Below are 26,911 nucleotides of genomic sequence, written 5' to 3'. Positions count from 1 at the left end.
GTATGTAAAGATGGAAAATTTTGTTCATGAAATGACGTAACTAAAAGTTCACCAGCTCTCCGTCTATTACCAATGCTCGGCCAACGTTAAAAATTTGATTTACTCGACGGTTGGATGCGATCGTTCGGTCAGCAATTGATTTGCCAAAAATTACGCTAGCTACGTTGGAGCGATGGTGATAATTGTGCAATTGGGTAAAACTAGTGGGCCAATGATGGCCTGATGATAAAGCACTGCACACTGGACTCGCAATTACGTATTTCGTTACAGTTCGAGTCCAGCGAAAGTTCTATTATGTGAACATGCAAACTAGCGACTGTGCGTTCCAGGATTTTCGAAGTTTGCCAATGAATACGCTTGATGCTGATCCGTAAGCGTCGAATATTCGCTCAGTATATATGTACACACATATGTGCCGTTACCCCAGCCTTTTTCATTCGTGGACTACCAAGGCTTCGACGAAAATCGTTCATCGCCTATTAATACTCGAGTGTATGGAACGAGCGATGAGTTGGCCACTTCTCGTATATGGCAGCCTCTCTTAATCGATTGGTTACTCGAGTGCAACCAAGCAACGAGATAACTTATGGCCGGCAGAGCGACGAGGAGCGAAGAGGAGAGGAGAGACGTTCGGTCGATGCCAACGCTGTGGTGATGGCTCTCCCTATCTTGGGTTAGATTCGATCTCATGGCTAGACAATTCATATCTGCCTTCGTAGACAACGATCAGCGACGAGAGCTAGACGCTTGTCGGATAAGTGCGGCCTTCGACTGCTTGCTGCCGGCAGTCAAGCGGTCTGACAAGTTTGCATTAAAAGCATTATCGTTCGAGTAGTCGCAGCATCGCGTTGTCGTTCGAATAAGAAGAATGAAATAATGTGGAATTTACAAAAAAATCGATGCATTGAAAATTAGATCCCTATCAACTCTGTGGTATTTTCTTGTCATCTGAAAAATTTCAAAAGTGATAAGCTTATTAAAATCGCCATATTTCTAACGAGACAATACCGATGGCCGGTAAAAAAATTGCACCTTACTTCAGAAAGGCTGCTTACAAAAGACCTAACTCTGGCGTGACGATTATAATTCAAGTAACTGATGATAAAACAGTTTACTTCTGTGTATAAGCATAGAAGATAATTGTTTAATCATTGGGATCCGTAGAGTTACTTGGATTACAATCGGGTGTGGGTAAGAAATCGGAAAAACCGAAAATCAGGATGGCCAGAATTCCGAATTTAATAAACTTGAATAACAAATATGCGAGAACAGATACTATAAGAAATTTTAAGTTCCGAATAGTGCCCGATAAAAAGCTGCAGTTTACCTAAAATGTGTTTAGTAGAGGGCTCTATTATCCGAACCCACTTACTTCAGAAAACGTTAATCCAGAATTCAGAGGTGCAGAATTTAATAATGTATAGAGTCAATATTCCAGAGAATGAATTTGTAGACAGTTTCATATTCTAAAATTTCCAAACATTATAAAAATAAAAATTAGAACTTCATCATCTAGAAACGGCGGAAAACAGATATACAGAATTTAGAAGGGCCATTATTCAGAATCGTACAATTCAGAAAGCTCAGTATTCCGAAAGTAACCGTATAGATCGCTTACCACCAGAATTTCACGTTCTGAGTCTATCCAACTATTCTATTTTGACTTGTAAAATGTTTTATATACAGAATCAATTAAATTCTTCACTCAATACTTAATAAAGATGAGAGAACGCAACGTAACTGGACAACTTTGAGTTGTTCAAGATGTTGGATTAAGCCTTTAGAGTGTGGCCAACGATGTGCCTGTTTTTATTTGCTGACTTATAAACTGCTCATGTCGCGAATAACAAGCTGAATAACTACATCTTCGGGCTAGTATTTGGCTCAGCTTTTCACATATTTGTAACTGATACTTACTTCAAATTCCGTTCCACTGCCTGATTAACCATTTCATACTAAGTTTTATAAAAATCAAATATCTTATAGAATTTACGTCCACCGTCTTGGATCCGCCATTTTGAATTCTTGACCTTTAAAGACAGATTCGTAATCAGCGAGTTTAGAAACTATTCCATGCTAAGTTTTATCAAAATTAAATAACTTTTAGAATTCTCTTCTATTACAAAATTTCGACTTCGGATTCGTAATCACCGACCCCCACACGCCAGGTAGGCAAAATTTAGACTGAATCGCATGTAAGAAAAGATGTGTGCATAAAATGGTTAACTCATAATCAGATAGTAGTGTGAGAATCTCAAATTTTAAGCAGGTGCATCGGGCGTATCTTTTCATCTGCAATATTTTTATCTCATTAAAAGATTGAATACGATTTTTGATATCATAAACTTATATTTCTTGGCTTCTAATATGATATGAGTTATTGACTCTTCTGATATATTGCGATTCTTCATTCTGACGATTCTGATATACTGCAATTCTATATTCCGAGCCTTCTGTGAGATTAGGTACTGCTCGAAGTTCTAACCATTCTGATTCTTGAGCTTTAGAATTTATGAATTCGAATAGATGAAAATTCTACTTTATGATCTATCTGAAAGTTATTTATTTGTGTTTGTTATTTGGAAATTAAACGATTAATGTCAGAAAAACACCATATTTACCTGATGATCTTAAAAAAGCTGTACTGGGCGTGACAAAATTATGTAGGTAATAACAATATACAAGCGTCCGTTCATTTGAGCCAAGGAAGAACGTACTTCAGTTACGAGAAATTCTGGAGTATGACCTCCGCAGGCCTGCATGATTTGAGATGGATTCAACCAGGACCACTTATTTACAATGCTCAAGTATACTTAAGCAGAAGTCGAGCATACATGGAAATGTTTAGAATGCGCTATGGCAAATAAGAAAGAAGAGAAAAAGACGTGTGTACGATAAAGACAAGGGTCCAATACAAGGTTGTGAAACAAATTGCAAATATGATTAGGACGGAACGTGATGAATAAGGGTTTTGCCTTCGGTGCAGGTCATACTGTTGAAGATAGACACTCGAAGTCGTAAGACGATTATAGGATGACTCCAAGATAACGATTAATTTGAAACATAGGGACAGTGGATTCTTTACCATTTTATATGTACTACTTTTGTTTGAGTAACATGTGTATTGAGCTACTAAACTTTGATCAAACTCTGAATATTCTTGTTAGTTACTATCCCATATTTATTAGAGCTAAATTGACTCCACAGTACCTGAAATGATTATTACCAAATTATTCAGATACTAGCGGCCCGTCCCGGCTTCGCACGGGTGGACATAAAGATTTTTTTCATATTTTTACCTTTTATTTATATTTTTTTGTTGTTTTATTTTTATATTTTTTTTAATCGCAGTAGCACATTATCTATTTATACTTACAATCCGAATTTGTTCATCGTTTTCTTATTTGAGTAACGTATTTAATCTTAAGTGAGAGAGATTACTCCGTATTTTTTTTTATTTACATTTTTACAACATTTTACATTTTCATGTTATCCTACCTAATGAAATTTCCTAAGTTTTTTATATATTTAAATTTTTTATTTATATTTTTTTATTGTTTTGTTTTTTATTTTTACGTTTTTTGTTGTTCTATGTGTGTGTATTTATTTTTAAGAGTATCTTCAAGTTATTTTAATTTTTACATTTCTATTTTAATGCTTTAGTTAATTCTATTGGTTGTTACTTTTATTTTACGAAACTTTTATCTTAAAGCTTTACTGTACACCATGTTGGCAGTGGTATTTGTAAGTGATAACAAAACATATTGATTTTCAGGAGATCCTACTCGAGAAAGGGCCCATGACAGAAGCACTCTTTTGTTAAGTCGATGCCAACAATCGAAAACGTTTGTCCGTTTGTCCCTGTGATTTATTTATCGTAAGGGCAAACGATATCTTCACAGGAAACTGTAACCCTTTAAAGGATATAGGCAAATCCGTCGGAATCATTGGGATTCGCGGAATGTGAGCGAGCTGTCCGGCCGTGGGCCCAGTGATGATTGTTGCTACTATAACATTGTCTCGTAATTCCTTTATCAAAAGCCTTGTGCCATTACACATACTGGGAGGGCTTAAATTTCTCAATAGCATAATGGGAATACCTCCTTTTAATTTTAGTTCGTGGGGTGACAAGCTGGCAGGATTGAGGGAATTTAAAAATTCTTGTGGGTAGTGCACTGTATCTTCGATGTTGCACACGGTGTCAACAGATTTGTAACATTTAAAATCACCCGGTACTTTTTCCATAATCATTCTATTTATCTGATTTACTGAGTCGTTTCTCGGTGACACTATCGCCCTCGAGCAGAGCCAATTAAAATTTCTTTCTGGGAGATTTTCGATGTCGGGATAGATTGTGTCTATAAGAATTTCTAGACTGTTAACAGTTTGAGCCAATTCATTGTCCAACAATACTTGGGGGCTATTTGCAACTGTCGATGGTAATTTTCCATCTCCAAGTTGAAGTATTTTTTTGTAAATTTCCATTGTGGTTATTACTTGAATGTGCTCTCATCTTTGTGCGCGAATTGAGAGTTTCAATTGATTGCCATAAAGGTGATGACTTGAGGCACGCATTAATAACGTCGACACGTGTACCTTTTATTATAACCGGTAGTGTTTGGCGAAAGTCTCCAGCCAACACAAAGGTTACGCCCCCCATCAAATTGCCTGAGTTTCCGATGTTTTTTTGATGTGCGGTCCACAGCTTCTACATGAGCTCTATGGCTCATGGTGCACTCATCCCAAATAATCAGCGACGTGTCCTGTAAGAGCTTTCCTAATGGACCATTTTTGCGGATTGAGCATACAGATTGTTGTTCTAAAGACACAGCCAACGGTAATTTGAAGGTTGAATGAGCAGTTTTCCCACCATTTAATAGAGTTGCAGCAATTCCGGAAGACGCAACTGCCAGTGCTTTTCTTCCAGATTGTCGTACTTTGGCTAATAGTAAATTCACAAGAAAGGTTTTACCTGTTCCGCCAGGCGCATCCAAAAAAAATAGACCACCCTTGTTATTTTCCATACTTTTAATTATAGCATCGAACGCTATTTTTTGATCTGACACCAACTTGGGAACATTTGAGTTGACAAATACCGATAACTCGTTAACATCGTATGTACATCTCAGTATGGCATTAACTACATTTTGTAGTGAGCGATTCGGAGAAGGTAACCCAAAGTCTCTTAAATTTTTGTCGCTCAATTCTAAAAGTTTGTTTTTGATCTGTATCATGACTTCATTATAAACATCAAAATCTTGACCTTGTTGTTGGGCTATGTGTCTGATATCTTGACACAAATCGTCTTTAAAAGTGTCCCATAAGTTGAGAGGTTCCGAGGGGAAACAAAATAATAATATTACCACAAACAATTCTCTCAGCTTCAACGGACATTGGGAAATCGAAGCTTCTCTCAAAGTTATTTCCCATTGGTTATCATTTTCCAATCCTCTATCTCGGTAAGCGGCTTGGTAAGTTTCTTCTACAATTCCATCAACTGTTTTTAAGTCCTGAAACGATGTTGGGCCACGTACATGATGAAGTATCATCCTGAGATAAAAACATCCTGACTGGGAAGGATGAATGCTGTACACTCTTCCCGATGCCGCATCTTTTTTTATGCCGGGGTGTCCAACTACGTCTTGACCACGTTTTCTTCTGGAAAATTTATTGTTAGCCCATGCATAGTAATCAGGGACTTCGCGATGGAGTAGTGTTTTAGCAAATCCGTCACTAGTGCACGGGTCAAAAAACGCCGTGAGTGTTGTTTTTGGTGGATTTTCCACTATATTTTGCATGTTTTCCGCTGAGAAGTATACTCGTTGTCCGTTCTCTAAGTGTACCGCTAAGTGTACTACGGTAGGGTGTCTGTCATGTATAGGAAACTCTAACAACCTCCACACTGCTTCAGATGTACTGATGTACCGGCCGTTCAAATAATTTTCAACTTCGTCATGATCATTTCTGACACTGAAAGTTGCTTGATCCGATCCTTTGTTGATGTATTTACATATGTATTTAATGGCTTGTACGGAATGACAATATTCAACGTTTATGTAAGCGTTGAAAGATCGACACAATATTGGGGAATATGGAACGATCCATCTGTTGCCTATGTTAACTGTTTTTCCTCGCACATTTAAGGTAGCGACCTGCCCTCCGTTCTCGATGTCGCGTCGTCGATAAACGGGATATCTATCCTCACCGGTCTGGGTTTGAGTTACGAAACATCGTGGATATTTTTTTGGACATATGCCATTTTTCATGCACGTCGAAGTCAAATTTTCTTCCCCACATGGCCCATGTACCATATTTTTTGTGACTATTTCAAACAACTCTAAGTCTTCGTCTTTATTAGGTAGCTCGGCAGCGCTTATTTCATAAATTTCATCGGGCTGTATTTTCTAGTCCAGCCGAAATAACATATGACAATGCGGCAGTCCTCTTTTTTCCCACTCTACAGTTAGCATATAACATTTGACCGGCCCAAAAATCGCGTCTTTTGTGATTATTTTTATGAGTTTTTTCATTTTTAAGTGAAACAGTCGAGCGATGATGTCATGCCGGTCGAAGGATCGCTGACCGGGAATAAGTTCCTGCTTTATTTCTTTCCATTCCGGATTACAGGTGAAAGTTATAAAAAGGTCAGGCCTTCCATAATTCCGCACATACGTCATAGCATCTTGCGTCTTTTCGTGCAGATACCTCGGAGACCCAGTAAATGATGACGGCAAGATGATATGCTGACCTATATCGGCGGCATTTACGCTTGCGTCTTAGTTCGAAGCATCCCTTAAATGAATATAGTCATCTGCTTTAAGCTTTTGTTGGTTTCGGCAAATAAAATTTAACCTTTCTGAAATCATCTTCGCCATCATATCCACACAATACTGATTGAACAAATCTTTTTAATAACGCAGTGTGTTAAAACAGTTGGTCCTAATCATTAAACGGTAGGCATAATATTGCATACATGACACCGTCTTATTTCGTGAGGCATTCTGCTGAGGAATTGTCACATAATATCCGTCGTCTCCTGTTACAAATATTAGTGGATATTGTAACGGATCGTAAGCGCGGTGCAATTCCGACACTCGTTTTAGTTGTCCGTCTCTACCATGCAGTACAATATCCCTGGGTCCTTTGTCTTCGTCGACCAATAAAACGGCCACTTCATTTATGGAAGGAGCGTTATATCTGCCCCGGTGTTCTGCCAGAGTTGTGCGATCAGAGTGAATGATTAATTTTAAACTCTCCGGGTTGTTAAGTTCGATGCTATGTCAAAAACTTTGTATGTACACGTTGTGGCTATTTAATACGGTCTGCAATTCGTTGATCAAATCTATTTTTAGCATAGGGGCCATGTTTGATCGCAATGATAGTTGGTCAGCTTCTGAAATGAAATATATTTGCAGAAATTGAGGGCTTTGTCCTGCTAGCGGAAAAAGGCTACCTATAAGATGATAGACTTGCCCTTCTACCATGAAGGTGGGCATAAAATTTCCCTCTCTAATTTCTTTCGCCCCAAACGAAGTCATCTGAAAAAGGCTATTGTATCTACGTGTATTATTCAAAAAATGCATGGAGTATGTGTGATTATTGGTCAAAAGGCTTTTTATTGGTTCTGGTGGCTCTTTAATATTGGAAAGAATAACTTTCCCAGACGCGCAGCACATACCACTCGCTTCATCATTCCATTTTTTAGCAAAACATTTAGGACAAACCTTATTCATAGCTCCGATTTGGATGCTGTTCTGATAAGCATAATCAATATGTGGATCGTAACTGAATGCCGATCTATTACTATGAGTTAAAATTCTATTACGCCTCGTAGTTGGTTAACGACTGTTGTCTTTCTCTATGTGCAATAAGTCGCTGCGAGCGTTCGGCGCTAGATTCACGGGCACGCGTTTGCGTGTTCCTTACTCTATTATCAGCAAGGCGCTGCGAGCGTTCGGTACTCGATTGTCGTTCGTATAGTTGGAATGATCTGACATTTTGTTCTGCAACGCGAGGCGAACGTTCTGCGCTAGATTCGTTTGCCCGTGCTTGCGAGTTTCTAGCTCTATTTTCTGCAAGTCGCTGCGAGCGTTCAGCACTCGATTGTCGTTCGTGTAGTTGTGATGATCGGGCATTTTGTGCTGAAAGACGAAGCAAAAGTTCGGCGCTAGATTCCCTTGTACGTGCTCGTGACATTCTGTTTCTACTTTGAGCAAGGCGTTGCGAACGTTCGGCGCTAGATTCGTTTGCCCGTGTTCGTGAGATTCGTACACTATTTTCAGCAAGGCGTTGCGAACGTTCGGCGCTCGATTCTCTGGCCCGCGATTGCGAAGCATACTGATTTGCGAGACGATCTGAATTTTCAGAAGATGATTCTCCAATACGTTGTATTTTTGCTAATCTCGCTTGGGAGCAGCTTTTAGAAAGTTGAGACCTTTTTTCCTAGGCATATTGTTGACTTTTTTTTTATAAATCAGATAAAATAAAAATAGAACTTTTGATAAATACTTACTATTGAAGAAGTGAGAAAATACTATAAATAATAGACAGTAAAGCGTGAATAAACAATTTATAATTAGTTCTGAGAAGAACTTTTTAACTTCGAAAAAAAAAAAATTTGCAATTAAAATAGTCAAAAAATGTTCAATGTCGGTTACGTCCGCTGCATAGGGAGCCGACCGCGCGAATGAGCCGCGCGGCTACTTATTTCATAGATGTGCCCGCCCCTCTGCCGCACTGCTGCAATGCCTGGCTAGCATAGAAAAGGCGCTGCCGCGCTGTGTCGTGGCTGATCTGTGACTTTTTAAATTCATAATATCTTTTGAATGGAATATACGATTTGAAAAATTCAATAAGTAATCTACAGGTATCGAAACAATTTTGAATGAAAAATAATTCATTTGGATAAGGATTAATAAAAAGGTATGAATAACATGCACAACGCGACAACGTTTATTTTTTATATTTCTATGACTTATTAAATTCGTAATAAAAATCCAAAAAGTAATCTATATCAATTGAAACAGTCCTGAAAACAATATGATTTATTTGGATAAGGATTCAAACAGAAGTATGAATGGTGTGGTCTAATTTTGGTCGGTATTTCTATCAACTATTAAAATGTAGAATGTCGTTATTGTGACATAACGATAATAGTTGGACATATGGTATCGCGAAGTTTTTTGTAGATATTGATATGTTCTTTAATATTGTAGAACATACTTTTGTTCTATCATCAATAGTTTCCGCAGCGTATGCGACGAAAGACGTATTAGGGCACTTTTTTTACACCTTGGGTTACGTTACTTAAGTTTTAGTAAAGATCCCTAATCTTTTCCAGCAATAAATATAGCCTATGTCACTCAGAGTGAATGTAGCTTTCCAATGGTGAAAGAATTTTTGAAATCGGCACAGTAGTTTTTGAGTTTATTCATTACAAACATACATACACACCAAAATACAAAAATACAAATCTTCCCTCTTTTTAATATCATTAGTATAGACGAACAATGCTGCTCTGACAGTCAGTTCATTTGTATAATGTTTTACTCAGAAGTGTTGTGAGATGAACGAAATATATTCATTTTTAGTAGAGTTTATGTTTGACCACCGAATCGATAATATGGCTTCGCCATTTGGTAATAAAGAACGTACGCTAATGTGATCACTGCAAAAATTGTTAATAATCGATTCTTTTTTGTAAATTAAATGAGCCGATATAAAACCTTTTCCTGTGGCACTATAACGGTAATGTCTTACTATTAGTTATATTTGATTCGAGCAATTTTAATTACACTTTAAATTTTGGTTTTAGGATGGTTTTGCTTGAAAACTTTTGTGACTATAATAGACAGCACAGCAGGACTTGGTCACGTATGTACTTTTATACTGTATCCTTAGAGGTAAAACTTTATTCTTTACACCTTGGTAACTAATGTAGTTCTTCATGGGGTGATTTATAATGTGAAACACTAGATAGTTGTTAGCGTTTTGTATGGAATGGACTACGTTTGATATCGGTTGAAGACAAATCGACTGGGTACGCGGTGTAAAAGTTGTTGCGGTTTACTCAGAAAATATTCCAAATGGTTTAGGCATTAACAGCTGCTGTTGTCGGAGGATAATTTCCGAGCGTGTTGAAAGTTTATATAGAATTTACGCGGTGGCCTGCAGTTGTTGTTACAGACTCATCGCAAACTAATTACGCAAATTTATCATGCATGCTTTTGAAGGTACGCCGCATGAAAGGGTTTCTCCCTCGAAAGTAATCGCGTGGATGGCTTAAATGTTGGATCAAGTGTAAAAATGGGCATGCTTTGCCTGATATTAATCGAGGTTGTTTCCAGAGGTGTGAAACATTATTTGGATTTTACACTCTCTGCTACGGCAGTCATTGTTTAACCCTTTCAGTCACAGTGGGATGATTAGCATCCCACCTCAAATATTTCCATATCCTAGCCTCATCATAATTTATTTACAAGTTCAAATGATCTTTGTTACTTCATATATATCCAAAAACTTTCAAGTAACAAGTTTCAAAAATTTTTCACTCCCTTAAAAACCAGCACTCCTATCTTAGATAAGATCAACACTGTCTATCAAATCAAATGTTTTGTAAATAATTGTTTTTAGTTTTGTTTTTGCTTATATTCTGCTTAACGTGGGAGGTCAAAAACATATGTCAATAAGGGGACGGTGAAGAATTTGAATCTATTGTCAATATAAAAGAAAAAGTATGTCAATGGACAGGCTTACAAAAAAAAAAAAATAAAATGATGACATTGACTATAACTGGAAAAAATTAAATATAAATAAAATATAAATTGAATATATATAACATAGAAATAAAACGTGAATGAAAAATAAATAGAGTATAAATGAAATATAAGGGAAATATAAATAAAATATAAATAAAATGTAGATGAAATATAACTAAAATATAAATAACATATAAAAACTCTCTAAATCCTGTCCATTGTCCTAACGATAAAAATTACACATTCATTCCAAACATTCACAAATAAATTAAGATAAAATACGCCGGGATTCACACTAGGATATAAAATTGTCTATAGTGATGAGGTAAAAAGTTGGTCAGTCATAACATATTAAAAATCACTTATCCCTTGATTTAAACACTTGGCAGCAGCTCCGTCGTGTAATCGTCCATGTGATCTGCGAATCTTTCTATAAAATTTTGGAATCCACGATCTTCTTAACTTTTCTTCGTGGCGATTCCGTAATGACGTTCAGATTCGTATGGATATTAATTGGCGAGGTCGATGTGTGAATTTTAATTTTAATTCTCGTTCACAGTGATTAAATGATCACTACGGGGAATTATGTACCGGTTGGTTGGGCGTTTTCCCGTAGACTCTCTGAAATACTCAGCCGTTTCGCCCGCCTGACGCCGAAATCAAGATGGCTGTGCTAAGTAAAATTTCGCGGGCACTTTTGAATTTAAAATATCGTCACAGTTTGGATGGACAAAACATTTATATTGGACAATCATCAAAAAATTCAAAAGACAGGGAATCTCAGTCACTTATGTACTGATATCATTTGATATTCATAAATCCCGCTTAACTCTCAAGATGTATTCATCTAAAATTGCCTTTTCACATTTCGACTACCGATAGAAATGATGGCGAGTATCGTTAATTAATATAAATCCATGTATCCTCACTTAATCTCTAACCAGCCAAGCGTCAACACCATGCTTAAGGAATGTCACTATATTGTAAGTTTAATATCTTAAAATCTAATTGATAATACCTGAGCCTTTTTTTGTAAATAATTTTTCTGTCAATCCGCCTTTTATTTTTGTATTTTTATATCATATTCACAATTGTGCATATCAGTTTCCACAGCACCTTTAAAAATCGGTGCAGACACGTGTTTAAAAACACATGTGTTCTCATATCATTACAAATTAAAAATAGTTTTATAAGTACATACGAACGCCTAAGAACTAAAACAATTGTCTAGAACAATTCTTGTTTTTTTTCTTTTTCATCTTGTTTGTAATAGCTTAAAGATGATCGGCTGCAGTCTGATCGAAACGTCGCAATAAAATATTGCTGAAAAACGTCTCTTCAATTGATCGATACTCGACGAAAATTACCTATTAGTTTAACCTTCAACGGTCACTAACTTCAAAATAAGTAACAAGTTTCGGCCAGAATCATCAAATTTCGATAGTTGTTTTTCTATTTTACATCTGCTATCTTGCATTTAGAAATTATCAAATTCAGACTTCGAATTCATGATCAGCGATCCCAAGAACTCGCGAGTAACAAATTTCAGGCCAGAATATTAAGTTGAGAAATGTGTGATTGAAACGGTTAAGACTTCTTCACGCTTCTAATTACATCCAATCTGCTTCGTTTGCATCTCAGTCTTTGTCCTTTGATTCATTGTCAGTTATTAAACCAATCAGAACAATGTGACCTAATCCGTGTAAGCATCAGTTTCATATTTTTCACTAAAAGTGACAACCTTCATGTAGATTTGACCCTCCGCTCACAACCTTATAGTTTTTCCAAAAGAAACTATGTGTATCCTGAAAGTTTTTGGAGTTGATGGATTTATTTTGTTGACCCAAATTACTTAACCGTTTAACAGAGATGAGTAGAGATGCATCTCAAACAGGTAATGGAAAATGATAATGGAAGTGCTTTGCGAAATTCTATTTAAAATGAAAATGTAAAGTAGGTATTTAGAATAAGTTATGAAACGTAAAATGATACACTATGAATAGTTCTATTTTTCTGGAAATCGAGACCATGATGACCTTCAAGATTTCTGCATCTGCAAAAATAAACTTTAGCAAGCTGTCGCTTTGGTAACGTTCTGAGGATAAGATTCTCTGGAATTTTATTGTTCTTCATTCGATTGTCTAGTGGCAGTATTTTTCATTTCATTTTCAAAGCCAATTCGAAATCTGTTTTTTGGCAAATTAATTCTTTAGTAAATCGTACCTTCGAAACAATCAGTCTGCGAGCAAAGTTTTATTGGCCTTTTCGATCTTTACTCAATTATCAAGGAGCGGTGTTTTTTCTCTCCTAGGCTAGCTACGGTAAGAGCTAGGTAAATGTACTACATGATTTACTAAAAAATGTACTTTACATTAATCGTAAACGAGAAAGAAATACAGCCACTACATAATCGATTAAAGAAGAAAAAAGTCTGATGAAACCTTGCAGTTATACTGATCGCTCTGGAGCTACGGCTTGCTAAAGTACTAATTTGGCAAAAAACGAACTTTGCATTAAAAATAAAATTAAAAATAATTCCATTAGATTATCGCATCAGGAACATCAAAGTTTGGCAAATATCCTCAGAATGATTGTCCTAAGCTACAGTTTGCTAAAGTACATTTTCGCAGATGCAGAAATCTTAAAGTTCATTACGCCATGTTATACTTTTCATTTTATTTCGGGCTTGCATTATTATTCTTGACTGGTACTTCAGCCTCCATATTATATTTTGTCATTAATGTTGCTCTTGTTAGGCTGATTCGCATTTCGCCGTATAAAAATGATCTTGGAAATGGTATAGACAATATTGTACAAGACTACAGTTTTGAAGATTGATAATAGATGTTTAAATCTGTTTGAAACAGATAATGCGAAATACCATTTTATATTTTCATTGCAAATTTAAAATGAAAACTTTTAAGTAATTCCCAGCCCTGCCGTTCAACTGTGAGTGAGTTTATTCCGAATTTGAAAATCAAATTGTAAACATAGTTTGATTTTACTATTGGTTTAGGAACGAGAGAAGTTTTCTTTGGCGTGCACTTTTTTATTTAAAGAGGTAGGGACGCCAACAAAAATATGTAACCAACTGGTTTTATCAATTTTGATGAATATTTTATCATACTTTATATATTCTTCTGCATCGAAAAAATTTTTAAAACATTAAAAAAAACCTTGCTCCTCTGAAAAGTGGCAAATTCCCAAGAGTTATGATGAGGAGAAACCGCTGTGTAAACATTCATCCCTCTCCAAATACGCCGACTGATCGGCTACTTCGATTTTATTAGATTCTTTATTTTCTTAGAACGAAGAATTACACAAAAAGAGAAATTTGTTTGCTCTCCTCAACGATCGTGACTTTCTAGAAGTCTCACCTACAATCTACCTTGAATTAAATTGTAACACTAATTTCTGTTACCCTCAGATGAGGACTTACCGCTGACACTTTGGCGCGATTCTCTAATTACTCTGAAAAACTAAACTATAACAAAATCATATGCGTTGGGCGCCAGACGCTTTAGCGTCGAATTTCAAACAAAAATACTAAACAATATGAAACAATATAAAACAATACGAAAAATAACTAGAGAACCCGTTGTACGGCTGGCTAGGCTCACACGAACTGGTAGAGTGTCGATATTTAAGGCAGGTAACTATAATTAAAGAATTAAAGTAATAGAGGATAAACTCAAGTCAAGGAAAATTAACTGGTCAATCAGTCGATTATATTGTCGTTTAGGCTTTCACAAGTTAGCAAAGATCACTAAATCAGCAAAAATGGGTTACCAGATTTTCGATAGAATAAAATCAAGACGGTAAATTTAAACAAAAGACAATAGTTAACAGAGAGAACTGAGCGTAGGTCGAGTGAAGCGATATAATGCGAAAATTTACTTAAGACCACACGTCAGTGAGCGACGTGATTTTACTCAATTTCCAAAGAATGACGCTACACGAATCACTATTCTGTAAGTTTAAAGTGAGAGTGAAAACTTGATTGCAAATCGATAGATGGCAAAAATGACGATAGCACGGGAGATAATAACAAAAGAGTAAGACAGACTTTACCATAGATTTTAACTAATAAGAAAGATTGCCATTCATTAAAAATTTACGAAATTGGTAGCTCAGACGGGAGAATAGGAAGGACTGTAAAATACGAGAGAAAACTTACGAGAGGGTTATTCGTAGACAATAGAATTAATGATTTACAATAATGACAAATTCAAGAAGTTTCACAAAGAAATCTTAAAACTTAGTTTTCGAGAGAACATAAAACTGTCAGAGAGTGAGAAATTCAGAGAAGAGTTTGCAAAATACAGGAATACACTAAATACACCTTATTATAATAAAATCAACGATAATACGCAAAACTTGAATTAGCAAAGAATTACAGTATGGCAGAGAAATGCAAAGGAAAGAATAACAAGTAAAAGAAATACAGAATTGTCAATGGCAATAGAAAAGTACGGTAGTATTTAGCAGCTAAATCTACGCTCGGTTATACTCCAAGGAATTCGATTTACGATACAATAGGCACTACATAAATAAAATATAATAAGCACTAACACAGGAAATTCAAAAGACTGCAAAGCAATATAGCTCAAGATACGGTAGAATTTTACAGAAGCGGAGTGATAGAAATTTACAGATAATGAGAGAAATTCACAAATACGAAAGAATTACTTATTCGGTAGTTACGAAGTCGCTCAAAAGCACGGAATTAATTGATTATACTGAAACCATGCGGCGGCTTAATGCAACTCAGAGGCGTGAACCATGATTCGCACAAAACTGGCATCACACGATGCAACCAAGAAAGACAAATACGATAAAAACAAAAATAGAAATTGTGAGCAACTTCGTAACAATACAATACAAAGGCAGAAGCCTTACCTTAGCTGGTGACTTCAGGCACACCACACTGAATTTAAATTAAATAATACTTAGTAATAACAAAAGAAGGCGAGAAGGAAAGAAGATAATATAACTTAAAGGAAAAGAAGAAGCTATCGATGATAGTGCAAAACGATAGAGGGTGGTGATTAAACGGTAGCCATAGAACAAACGATAGCGATAGCGGTAAAGGAAGAAGGGAAGGTACTCGACGGAAATCAAAACGAGAGCAAGATAGTAGTGAAATTGTCTCCTGGCGGGTTGAGCGTAGAATAGGCAGAGTTCGAAGTCCGGTTCACCGATCTCGCTGTTGTCGTCAGATTACCCTTCCTCTAGTTGATTGGTCATTTGTTCCCCACCATGATTGGGTCATCCCTCTTGTGGTCAACATCAGTTATTATCACGTCACACGTTTTCGAAGATTGCCGATAGATGACACGTAACGTCCTGCTCGTGATTTCGTCGTTGACACCAACTCGTACAATATTTCAGTTGCTTCACCTTACTGTCCAGGTTGCATATCATTGAGGATTCCTTTGACAGAGGCATGTACGTAGGACGCCTCCCGGTTAAAGTTACCGAGTGGAGGGCAACTATTGACTGTAACTCTATGTTCGCTTCCTCCGGTGTCGTCGTATAGGCAGTGGCCAACTGCCCACGATACATCAAGGAGACCATGCAGTCACAGGATGGCGGAATGCAACTGTAAGCCGTGGACCATGGCTCACATGATTATAGTCCTTACTGATAGGAAGGCTGCGTCGACCTTAGAACGAGGGCTTTATCAAACTGGACGTAGTACTTTAGGGGTCGGTCCGGCACCAGGCCGGTAAATCGGAAGATGGCACGCTACGATCTGCCCTGTATGCCATCCTTACGGCATCCGGGAAAGCGAGCGGCTGGTTTCTTCTACAGAAGTTGGTCCCTCGGCTGTCGGGAGGACTTTAACGTCACTGTACGCCCGCAGTCGAGGTGATATGAGAGGTTCGGATAGATGCTAGCCCAGGTGTTTCAGAAGCATACCAAGGTAGCCGGTGTAGTCTTATTGGACTGTCGGTAGACCAAGTCATCGAGAGCCGGAATCGGTAGTTATCGGTAGCTGTTGATCCCTCGGTGGCCGGGATTGTCATCGTCCGTGTACCTTGTTAGCTTGGGCCAGAGTATGAAATACAGAATTTACAGAGAAAGAATTAGTTAATAATAGTTGTTGCCTATTTTGTATCGAGTTCGGTTGGAGTACCCCGCCAGGGACGCGTTTTTTGGAGATTTCCTTCAGTTATGTGCGCTTGCGACGGACAGATCTAAAACATCACGTTACAAAATATACTACTCCCTTAGACCCACGCGGTGCATTAGGTTGTAGACTGAATTGTGAAGGCCCCTATTCGGGCACCAGGGGTCTCTGCGGCCCTACATCGTGGCGCGCAGCTGCTAGTTCTGGCTGCTAGCTTCAGCCTCGTTTACCGGACAGTCACCTCTGAGATCGCGGTACCTACTCAAAAAATCCCAACTTGCCAAGTGCACCGTTCATCTTGAGATTGGTCAATCATCTGGCATGCGCAGGCCTGCGCGGATCATTATTTCTGGTACAGCGTGCTCATCGTCCGACTCTATCTTGGCGATGGTTACATACAGATAGACGGTTACAGGTAATTGCCTCGCTAGTCTGCAGCCTTGCGGACGGTGACATGATTAGTTCTCGTTTTTTTGTTACGCGTGATGAAGCTCTGAAATAGGCTCTGCTACCTATTATCGTCAAGCTACGTAATCGTGCCGTTCTCGTGCGCCTCAACATGGCTCGGAAGGTGATAGGTCGTCTTGCAACATCTGACCTTGTGCCGCGTCCTACGGGTCCGGTCACTACCGTCAAGCTGAATGAGGCATTACAATCGGATACCTACAGACTACTTATTGCTTCTAAAGCTGTTGCTAAGTTTCTGGTGTTCGCTTTGTCTGGCACTGCGATGGTGTTATTTTTGTACGCAAAGCACGCGGCGTACTGGTGTTATGCGTCTCATCAACGACCGATCTTACTTGCCTCGCCTTGGTTCAACGCTGCCCTCAGCAGCAGTCACCTAGTCGGCTGCTGCTTTCCGGTAGAATATTCATCTATGCTGGTTCAATCAATTCTCCTTTCCTCAATCTTTGTCATCTTAATACGAACTCCATCAGGGGCCACATTGATTCGTTTCTCTTTCAATTCTCGGCTTGCTTGTTTCATCTTATAGCGGTGAGTGAATCGTGGTTGCACGCGTAGGTGTCGGATGCTTCGGTCTTATTGGCGGGCTATTTCATCCTGCGTAACGATCGGGTCAGCAAGATTCAGGGCGGGGTTGCACTATATGTACTCAGTACTTGTCACGCTAAGTTACTCACTGTCTCCCTAGGGCCTTATAACTGCAGCCCCGAATACCTCTTTGCAAAAATCTGCGCCATACGCTCCCCGGCGTTCTTCGTTGCCGTCGCGGCGTCGTCTATCGTTTGCCAAAGGCGACCTTCGTCTAGACTACCGTCTCTGCGTTATCTTCGGTGATGTCAATGCATACCAACTAGCCCGGTCGTACGATGCTGACAACGTCCGTGAGATCTGGTCTTCCTGAGCTCTTTACCGGGTACCCTTCACGGCTACGTGTCGTACTCACACCTCCGATACGATCCTGGATCTATGCATACTCAGTGATCAAACTGCGCTCCAGTCCTTTACCCAGTCTTCAGGGCCGTTAATCGTGTGACATGACCTCATTTTAGTCACCATCTGAGTTCCGACTCCTCAGCTTCCATGTAAGACAGTCAGGGCCCACTCTTTTACTAAATTTCCGGCTGACGCCTTTTTTGCAGATCTTGCGGGTAGCGACTGGTCTCTGTTCGATGCTAAGGCCTCCATCGTTGATCGGCTCTCCTGTCTGTAGATTAATGTTATCGCCGCTCTTGATAAACATGCACTTTATGTGTCTCGCGTCATTAAACCTAACATGCCGCCATAGATCTGTTCAGAGCTACACGCGCTTACGCGAGCCAGGGACTCTCTCTATCGGGTATACAGACGCTCTCGGTCTCAAGTCGCTCTCCTGCATTACCATGATGCGAGAGACCACCTTTATAGGCGTATTTATGCGACGCGTGCTGACTTCTACGTGGACAGACTATCCTCTATTCAGGAACCACGCGTTCTCTGAAGAGAGCTTCACGATCTTGGTATCGCGCCGGCTCGTGCCAATGACTTCGGCGATTTCGCAGTAGAAAATCTCAGTCGCCATTTTGCAGTCATCTCCCAACGCCCTTCGTCCGTTGCAGAGGTTGCCGAGTTTTTTGCGACTCCTCCACTATCTGCTTACAATGACTCGCTATTTTATTTCCAGGATATTTCTTCTACTGCGTTGCTCCGAGATCTCAGCCACTTTTCCTCACGGTCACGTAGTTTTGATGGTCTATCGCCCGGTGACATTCAACTAGCGCTGCCGGTTAGCTTTCCGTACCTCCTAGCTATCTTTGCCCCATTTGCTCTCTACTGCTGTCTTTCCGAAGGTTTGGGAACAGACGCGAGTGTTACCGTTGGGAAAGATGAGGAGCGGCCCTATCTCGAACCTCTGTTTAATGTCTAAAGTTCTCGAGCGCATCATGCGCGAGCAAATTTCTGCGTTTCTCGAAAGTCGTCAGCTGCTTGATTCTGTATAATTGGACTAGCGTGCTGGCTGCAGCACTCAAATTGCTCTCCTCAGGCTCACCGAGGGTGTTTGTAAAGGCGCCGATGATAGCAAACCAACTGTCCTGGTCCCTTTTGACTTTTCGAAAGCGCATGATACGACCCCGCACGTAATCCTACTCGATCAGTTCTGGAGCGTATACTTTTCGCAAGCCGTCTTCAAGTGGATCGCCTCTTACCTTTAGGGGAGGATGCAAGTACACATGTCTCCGGACGGCCTTCTCTCCGCCTGGGCGAAGCTTGACTTAGGTGTTCCGCAAGGCTTGGTACTAGAACCGCTGCTATTCTCGTTGTTCTTTAACGACATCTTCGTAGTTCTGACGCATTGCAGTCATATAGGCCATTCCGACGATTTGCACATTTACTACCATTTCCCGATGGAAAAGTGTGTCGACGTTATTGCTTGCGTTAATGAGTATGTTCAAGTCGTCTTGGATAGGTCTCGATCTCAGTCCCTCGGCGTAAATGTCATGAAAACCCATGCGATCATTCTCGGCAGTGAAACTTACATATGTCCCGCATTCAGCTTAATGTATTTCCTGCTATATGTTTCGATGACCTACTGATTTCCTACGTTGATATGGTGCGCAACCTTGGTGTTGCTCTTGATTATCTCGGGCAGCTCAGGTCAATATTATATCAGGTCGCGTGCATGGTACTCTGCGGCAGCTTTCTGTGTCTTGCCGGCTTCTCTCTAGAAAAATGCGCAGACTCATGGTGACCACTTTGACATTTCCTTAGCTCGACTATTATTGTACGGTATTCACTGACCTGTCGAATGCACTTGACGTTAAGCTTTAATGGCTTCTAAATATATGCGTCCGTTTAGTTTGCGGCGTCTCACGAGATGCACATATCACTCCGTACCGTAGAGAGTTAGGCTGACTACGGGTGAAAGACAGGAGGCCGTACTTCCTTATTTCGCAGCTTTTCTTCACCCTGCGCACAGAAAGACCCGGATATTTGTGTGAGTTCTTTGTAGACCGTGTTCGCAATTCTGCGACCGTCCACCCGTCGCGTGCTACTAGCGATTTTAATGCACGGTACGCATGCTTAGAAGCGTATTTCAACTCCTTCGCGCTTACTGTCGTTCGGTACTGGGATTCACTTCCTTCGGAAATTAGGACTGTATCCTCGCTTGCTGCTTTCAAGCATGTGCTCTACGTGTATCTGCTAATTACTGAGGACATCCGTTATTAGCTCCTCTCTTTCTCGCTATTGTCCGGCCATTAATCGTTAGTCATAAGCTAGTTGTGTTAAGTCTTACTCTTAAATTTGTAACCCACATACACTGTCCCTACTCACAGATTAAATGATTGTAATGGTCTGTGATTTGTCTAATATTGCAGTAGACAGAATAATAAATTAATCTACCTGTTTATTTATCTTTCGACTTCGACGTTGACGTGGATAACGTACGCCGTATTGTCTCTCTGTTCTAATAACGGTTTTTTCGTGTACTGAAATTGTTTTTCGTACTGTGAGTGTTCAGTTTTGTACCTGTGCTCTAGTCTTTACATGCCTTGCAGAGCATGTCATGAATGTAGTTTAGTGCTAAGTAATTAACATTTAACATATTTGCTACATGTGCCCTGGATCATAAATAAGTTATACCTGTATGTTAGTGTTTGTGCGAGCTAATCACACCGACTTTGTTGACGACATACTTAATCTTAATCCGCTAATCACTCTCCACATATATAGTGTATGTGCGTGCCCGGTGACTAACTATCTGTGTTTTTTCGCTAATATTTCGTTTAAGAGTGTTCGACACGCGAATTCGTCTTCTCATAAGCTGATCGCAAAATGCCAATCGTCGTTATGGATGAAGATACACCGGTCAACCAGCCGCTTCCAAAATTCTGAAAATGTTGTTAAAAAGATGTCAAGCACCCTGCGTACTTCTTTATTTGTGATGGAAATTATCCTAGCTGTGCTGAAATCACTCAAGTATATTAGATGGTGTGAAAAACGTATTGCGATGCAAGTGCTGCGTAAATGCAGCTACTAACAGCTCTGCAGTGAGTACTGTTATGCATGATACTCGAAGACTAGCAGCGCCTATAGCGGGTCCAGCTGTTGTGCAAGCAACTTCTTCTGATAGTATCTTGGCTGCTGTAGAGGCGAATTCACGAGCTATGACCATTCTCCTCGAGACATTTCATAGGCAATTGGCAGAAGTTAATAGCAAATTTAAGGAGTCAGAAGACTTACTTACACGTTTAGTCAAGCTTAGCGGAAAAAATTATTCCCTAGCTGGACTACCTGCGGTAATAAACAGAGTAACATCTAAGCTGGACACTTTCTTTCAATCTACAAATGAAATCGTCGCTGAACTGTCTATTGAGTTAGATAGCCTAACCGAGGGAAACGCGGTGGTTAAAACTCGCGTCAAGGTAAAACGGAAAGAATCCAGACCAAACAGATTACTGAAATTTTGCGTCTTGCAGCTCAGAACTCGCAGCTGTTATGGAGACTTGATTCAGTCGAACGCATCTACGGAATCGTGATATCGTGATGGAGACGGAAGCGATTTTCTCCCTCCGGCTTTACTTTAATCATCAAATATAATCTGGTAAATTTTATTTTCATTGTTGTTAGTTCGGAATCGCTTCTACTCGACGCGGCCTGGGTCAGTTGCTGTCGAGGCTCAGAATAGTTTATTGCAAAGGGCGCCAGTTAATTATCAAAATTAACAAAACGAACTAACGACTAAGCTCAATCGGCTAATAAATAATAATAAAAAAATAACAATTAGACTCTACTCGCAGGGTGTACGTTTGGGCACTCAGGGAAGGGAGAATCTTTTCCAATAGTTCAGAAAGTAGAATTGGACAGAATATACAAGTTTATTGCACATACTTACTAATTGTTGTCAAAATCCGACTCTTATATATTTGTCTGGCGTGTAACGACGCCAGTCGTTGACGATTATTCACAGTAACACTCTTTCCTGCTTTGACGATTTACACCTTAAGAATTAACAATGGTAGAGTAGCAAGAGAATCATTTGTGATTTGGTAGTGAACGATGTACTAGATATATGGAATACAAAATTGACGATAAGCGTGTGTAACACGTACAAAGGTTTATGTAAGAGTCAATATACAATATACGATATATACGAAATACATGAAGATTGACACAAGAGTCGACATGTGAGAGATAATATATCACGATGTACAATATGTGAAAGTTGACGCAACAATTGTTAGCCGGCACTCACCGCTCGTTGCTCGGATCGATTGTCCGCTCGACAGTTCAGCGCTTGCGCGCTAGTCTAAATTTGAAGGCCTGAACACTATTCGTCTCAAGTTCAATATGGCGTGATATGACAGCGTGTAATATTTGAACGGTTCTATAAGACTTGACTTTACAAATGAAATATGAATAATCTTATAACTATGGATTTCAACTCTGACGTTGAGTTGAATAAGTAGGATTCTATGTTCCTGTTATATAATTGTAGGAGTTCCCGAATGTGCGAATGGAAATTTCCCTGCAATTATTCGAGGCGTCACGGATTCGCAGTACTGTCAACGCCCATCGTTCGCGTCTGATCTTGGTACGCTTTCAGTCTTCGGAGTATCGAAATCAGTTTTTATCTGCAAAATGTTCAAACGGGCTCATGTGTGCAAACAAACTCAATTTATCTGATGAGCATCCTCATAATCCAATTTTCGTTAATAAGCATTCAGCTCCAGCTGCAATTAAGCTTCTCAAGAGAGCAAGAGAAGTAGCAAAGGCAGCCCGTTTTCAATTCGTCTGGACAAGAACGACGAAATTTTTGCAAAAAAAGATTCAGACTCAACCTTAGTCACATTTGGTCACGACCAAACCTCAATGTATTAAGCATTTTTAACGATATCTACTGCGCATGCGTGGAATAATTTTCCGGGCGAAATTGCCACTTTGTCTTCACCTGAATTGTTTAACTTCTGACTGTTGGTGTATTCGAAAGCACTTGAGACCCGCAATAATTAGTACCTAAATTGTAACCATTAACTCAAGTTAGTCCGATAATTTTCAAATTATACCCTCATTCTGATAATCATTTGTTAGTATTTATCGTACTGTCTATGTAAATACTAATGTATCATAAAATTTACATCATCAGTAAAGTCAGTATTTAAAATGTGAAAGCAATCTGAATGTACAAATTGGTATTATTCCGGTATGAGCTATCGGAGATTAAATTGTAAATTCATTGTTACTCATATATGTTTTGTTTAACTTGTAACCAATACTTTTTTATTTAAACTTTAACTTTAAGATAAAGTGCGAGGGTTAAAGATCGGTTACCCTACGGCGCAGTAACTAACCTGAATAATTAGATATTGAGAGATAATAAGAGAGAAAGATATGATTGTTGGGCGCAGACGCACATGCGTCAGAAAATAGATAATTAGAAGGAAAGATATAGATAAAGACAAAATCAGGTTCTACGACGGTTTTGCACAGCTTGCTCAGTATAGACAAGATAATGGTAGAGGGGAGGGGTTGAATCCAATAGATAAAATACGAAGCAGGTGAAGCAGAAATAATATCAAATATATTGACCAAGAAGCGATAAATATTAATAACGAGTGGACAACTGAAGAGATTTAGATACATTTAAGATATGTGAGACAATTAGTTTACAGCCAGAGAAAAGTTAAGCGAGAGATTTAACAAATACCAGAACGTTTTCAGAATAAACGAGATATGTGCGTAGGCTCGCGATACTATTATTCGAGGTAATAATTAATACGGTTTTACCATAAGTCAGCAGAACAGAGAAAGATGTAATCCAACATATAAGGTACTTAAATTAAGCATTAATAACGCAAGCCGTAAAATATGAGAAGCGATTATAAGAAACGTGAGAAATACAAAAATTGTAATAATTATCACATTACCAGAATTATCAGAGATATAAAAGAGGCAGGGAATTATTATAGAATATAGAAACTAACAGATAATACGTAGGCTCTAGTTTGCGGTAAGTGCGAGACAAAGAGAGGTAATATTCAGAACAGTAAAAGATAATTTCGGAATTAAGACAAATAATACTCAAGAGAATTGACGCGCAACGTACGACAAACCAGAGAGACTACGGACAACTACGATCAGCGCTATTAGCGAAGAAAATGATGAAAAAGATGTTACTCGATACGGCGCAATACTCCAAAGTCAAAAGAACGACGAGTGATGCCGCGCAGCGATATGAGATCGCTCACGCGGTACACTTACTAAAATTAATTACTCAAGTATAATAGATACAGAAACAGTTATTAGTTGATCAGAAAAGTATAAAGAAATAGTAATGATCAGTAGCTAAGGTAGGAATTGATAAATTAACAGATACTGGTGGTTCCCAAGACCAAGAAAAAATTACATCTCAAAATAAGCTAAGCGGTATCAAGTGACCAAAGGTGTTTCTTTTCAATTCGGTATAAGTGAAAGAATGTTACAGCGCTGCTATACAGCGATATTAGATATTTAGATATTCTAGAAGAGAGAGATAATAAGATAAGACAATAGTCACTAACAATGTGTAAGTAAGAGTCAACCAGTCGCGAAGTTACTTGCAATAACAAATGGAAAGGGATAAGATACGAAATAGAAAAGAATAAGATACGAGCCCACGTGGCTCACGCAGCACAACTGCAAGAGAGAGAGAGAGAGAGAGAGAGCTGTTTATTACGTGCTCTGGGACTGAGGTCCCCTAAGAGCACCGTGCAAAAAAAAAAAGAGAGAGAGAGAGACAGAGATATTGCACCAAGTAATTTCGTGGCTTCACAAAATAGAAAAGGAACCTCACTTACGTGAAAAGAAGATAGGACAGGTACTAGAAAATGCGATACGATAGCGAGAAACTTTTACTAAGTATAGCGATAACACGTCTTGCTTAATCGAAAACTGAACGTAGAGTGTCGAGACGAGCAGTGATCCTGATTTTCGTCGTGCTGCTGTCACGTGATTCTTCCTCAAACTGCGTTATTCTAATTGGGCCAGCAGGCCGCGTAGGTCGGGTCTACAGGTAGGCGGCGATGATCCCTCGTTGTTTGTTTTCTTCTTCTTCGCTGATAGGTATCGAGGTATAGACACGTCGGGCGGTGGTCGAAGATGTTTTCCATCAGCTGTGCGGTACCGTTGGTGAGATGGGAAGTCGTACCACTCGTGTGTTGCAAAATTGAAGTGTGCGAGAATATTGCGTTACCGATATCTTGGACTTGCGACCGATTATACTTCATTCCTTGCTTTACTGGTACTCCCCGTTGTAGCTATTTCGTTAGCGCTGCATCTCGGCCCTCGCTCATCGGAGCCCTCATGCCGGAACGATCTGGTGGTGAGGGCCCTCAACACGGATCCCCACACTGTATCCACCAGATCCACGTGGTCCGTATAGTCGAGCGTAACCCACGCCACAGCCCTTCGATAAGACGGTTCATTAAGAGACAACCGTCCTTTTTTTATAGACAACGAGTTAGTAGGTGTCATGGTCGGTTCAGCTCCAGGCTGATAAGTATCGTCGACAGGAGGCTTTATTGTGTTTTTGACGCACAGCCCTGTACGCCGTCGGCGATGCATCCGAGCGGTAGAAGCGTTGATTCGTGGTTCGGCTCCTGGCCGATAAGTCTAAATAGTTGGAGGTACTGTGCATCACGCACGACCCTGTTCACAACTTAGGTAGGCATCCATCGGGAGTGGCTTCAGCGGTATTCGTTCGTCTGTAGTCGGTGGTGGTCGGTGTTGAGCTGGTACGTGACCCCTGTCAGGCAGTGTCCTGGTATCTTGACGCGGAAGTCTCGTAGATGGTTCTCGTAGAGCGTTACAAAATTAGAAAATATAATAGAATTAGCGTAATCAAGGGAATTTCACTTGAAGATAACTAGTCGTTCTTTTTAGAGTATTGGCCTCAGACGTGCTTTCGGTATTTTTTATGATATTCTGTACGTAGGGAAGTACGATAGTTGACACATGTGACGGGCTATGAAATACCACGTCACAAACTATACTTGAAAGTCAAATCTGCGTTAAGTCGCTATATGCTAATGATTACACCGGTCAACACGATTTTTGGGTTTGGTTTCTGCATGTGAAATTTTGGTTTCTCCTACGTTACAAATAAGAGAAAAAATTATTTCTCTGATCAAAGTTTGCTTTTGTAGAAACGAGAGCAATTTTTTGAATTTTCAAGAAAAATGACTGATTTTTATATTATTTTTATAATTGTATTTTAAATTACGATCAAAAAAGTTTTTGCGGAACATCAAAGTCTTTTTTATTCAAGAATTGTGATAAATAATTATAATATGCAATTTGCATTCGGGATAATCAAAGTGCTACCACCTATTGCTCATAAAATGAATTAAAAACTTTAAAACGTACATATGGACGTAAATCAGACAAAAGCAAACTTTAAAATCTAAGAATGGATATTTAAGTGTTTTTTGATGTCTGGAATCAGAATTCAAGCATTAGAACCGAAACCCAAAAAAAAGTTTTTTTTGTCGACCTGTGTCATGTATTGTTCTCTATTACTTATGTACTGTCATTCCACCCTACC

At 39.1% G+C, this 26,911-nt stretch overlaps 3 protein-coding genes across 4 annotated transcripts in view; 1 reads left to right on the top strand and 2 right to left on the bottom strand.

The window, feature by feature from the left end:
- Positions 1-26,911, top strand: part of LOC138190738 (two pore potassium channel protein sup-9-like) — a 1,051,447-nt gene that overhangs the window by 22,115 nt on the left and 1,002,421 nt on the right. The window lies entirely within an intron of this gene.
- On the bottom strand, positions 3,820-4,485 carry LOC124224758 (uncharacterized). Its single transcript, XM_046636962.1, has one exon. The coding sequence runs from the start codon at positions 4,483-4,485 to the stop codon at positions 3,820-3,822; it is 666 nt and encodes a 221-aa protein (XP_046492918.1).
- LOC138191399 (uncharacterized) lies at positions 4,575-6,311 on the bottom strand. The gene has a single exon (XM_069138146.1). It carries the CDS (start codon positions 6,309-6,311, stop codon positions 4,575-4,577), a length of 1,737 nt encoding a protein of 578 aa, XP_068994247.1.

This window comes from Neodiprion pinetum, chromosome 1 (genome assembly GCF_021155775.2).
Source record: "Neodiprion pinetum isolate iyNeoPine1 chromosome 1, iyNeoPine1.2, whole genome shotgun sequence".
NCBI lineage: Eukaryota > Metazoa > Arthropoda > Insecta > Hymenoptera > Diprionidae > Neodiprion > Neodiprion pinetum.
The sequence above is the reverse complement of the archived record's forward strand: the minus strand, read 5'-3'. Positions and strand labels throughout refer to the sequence as shown.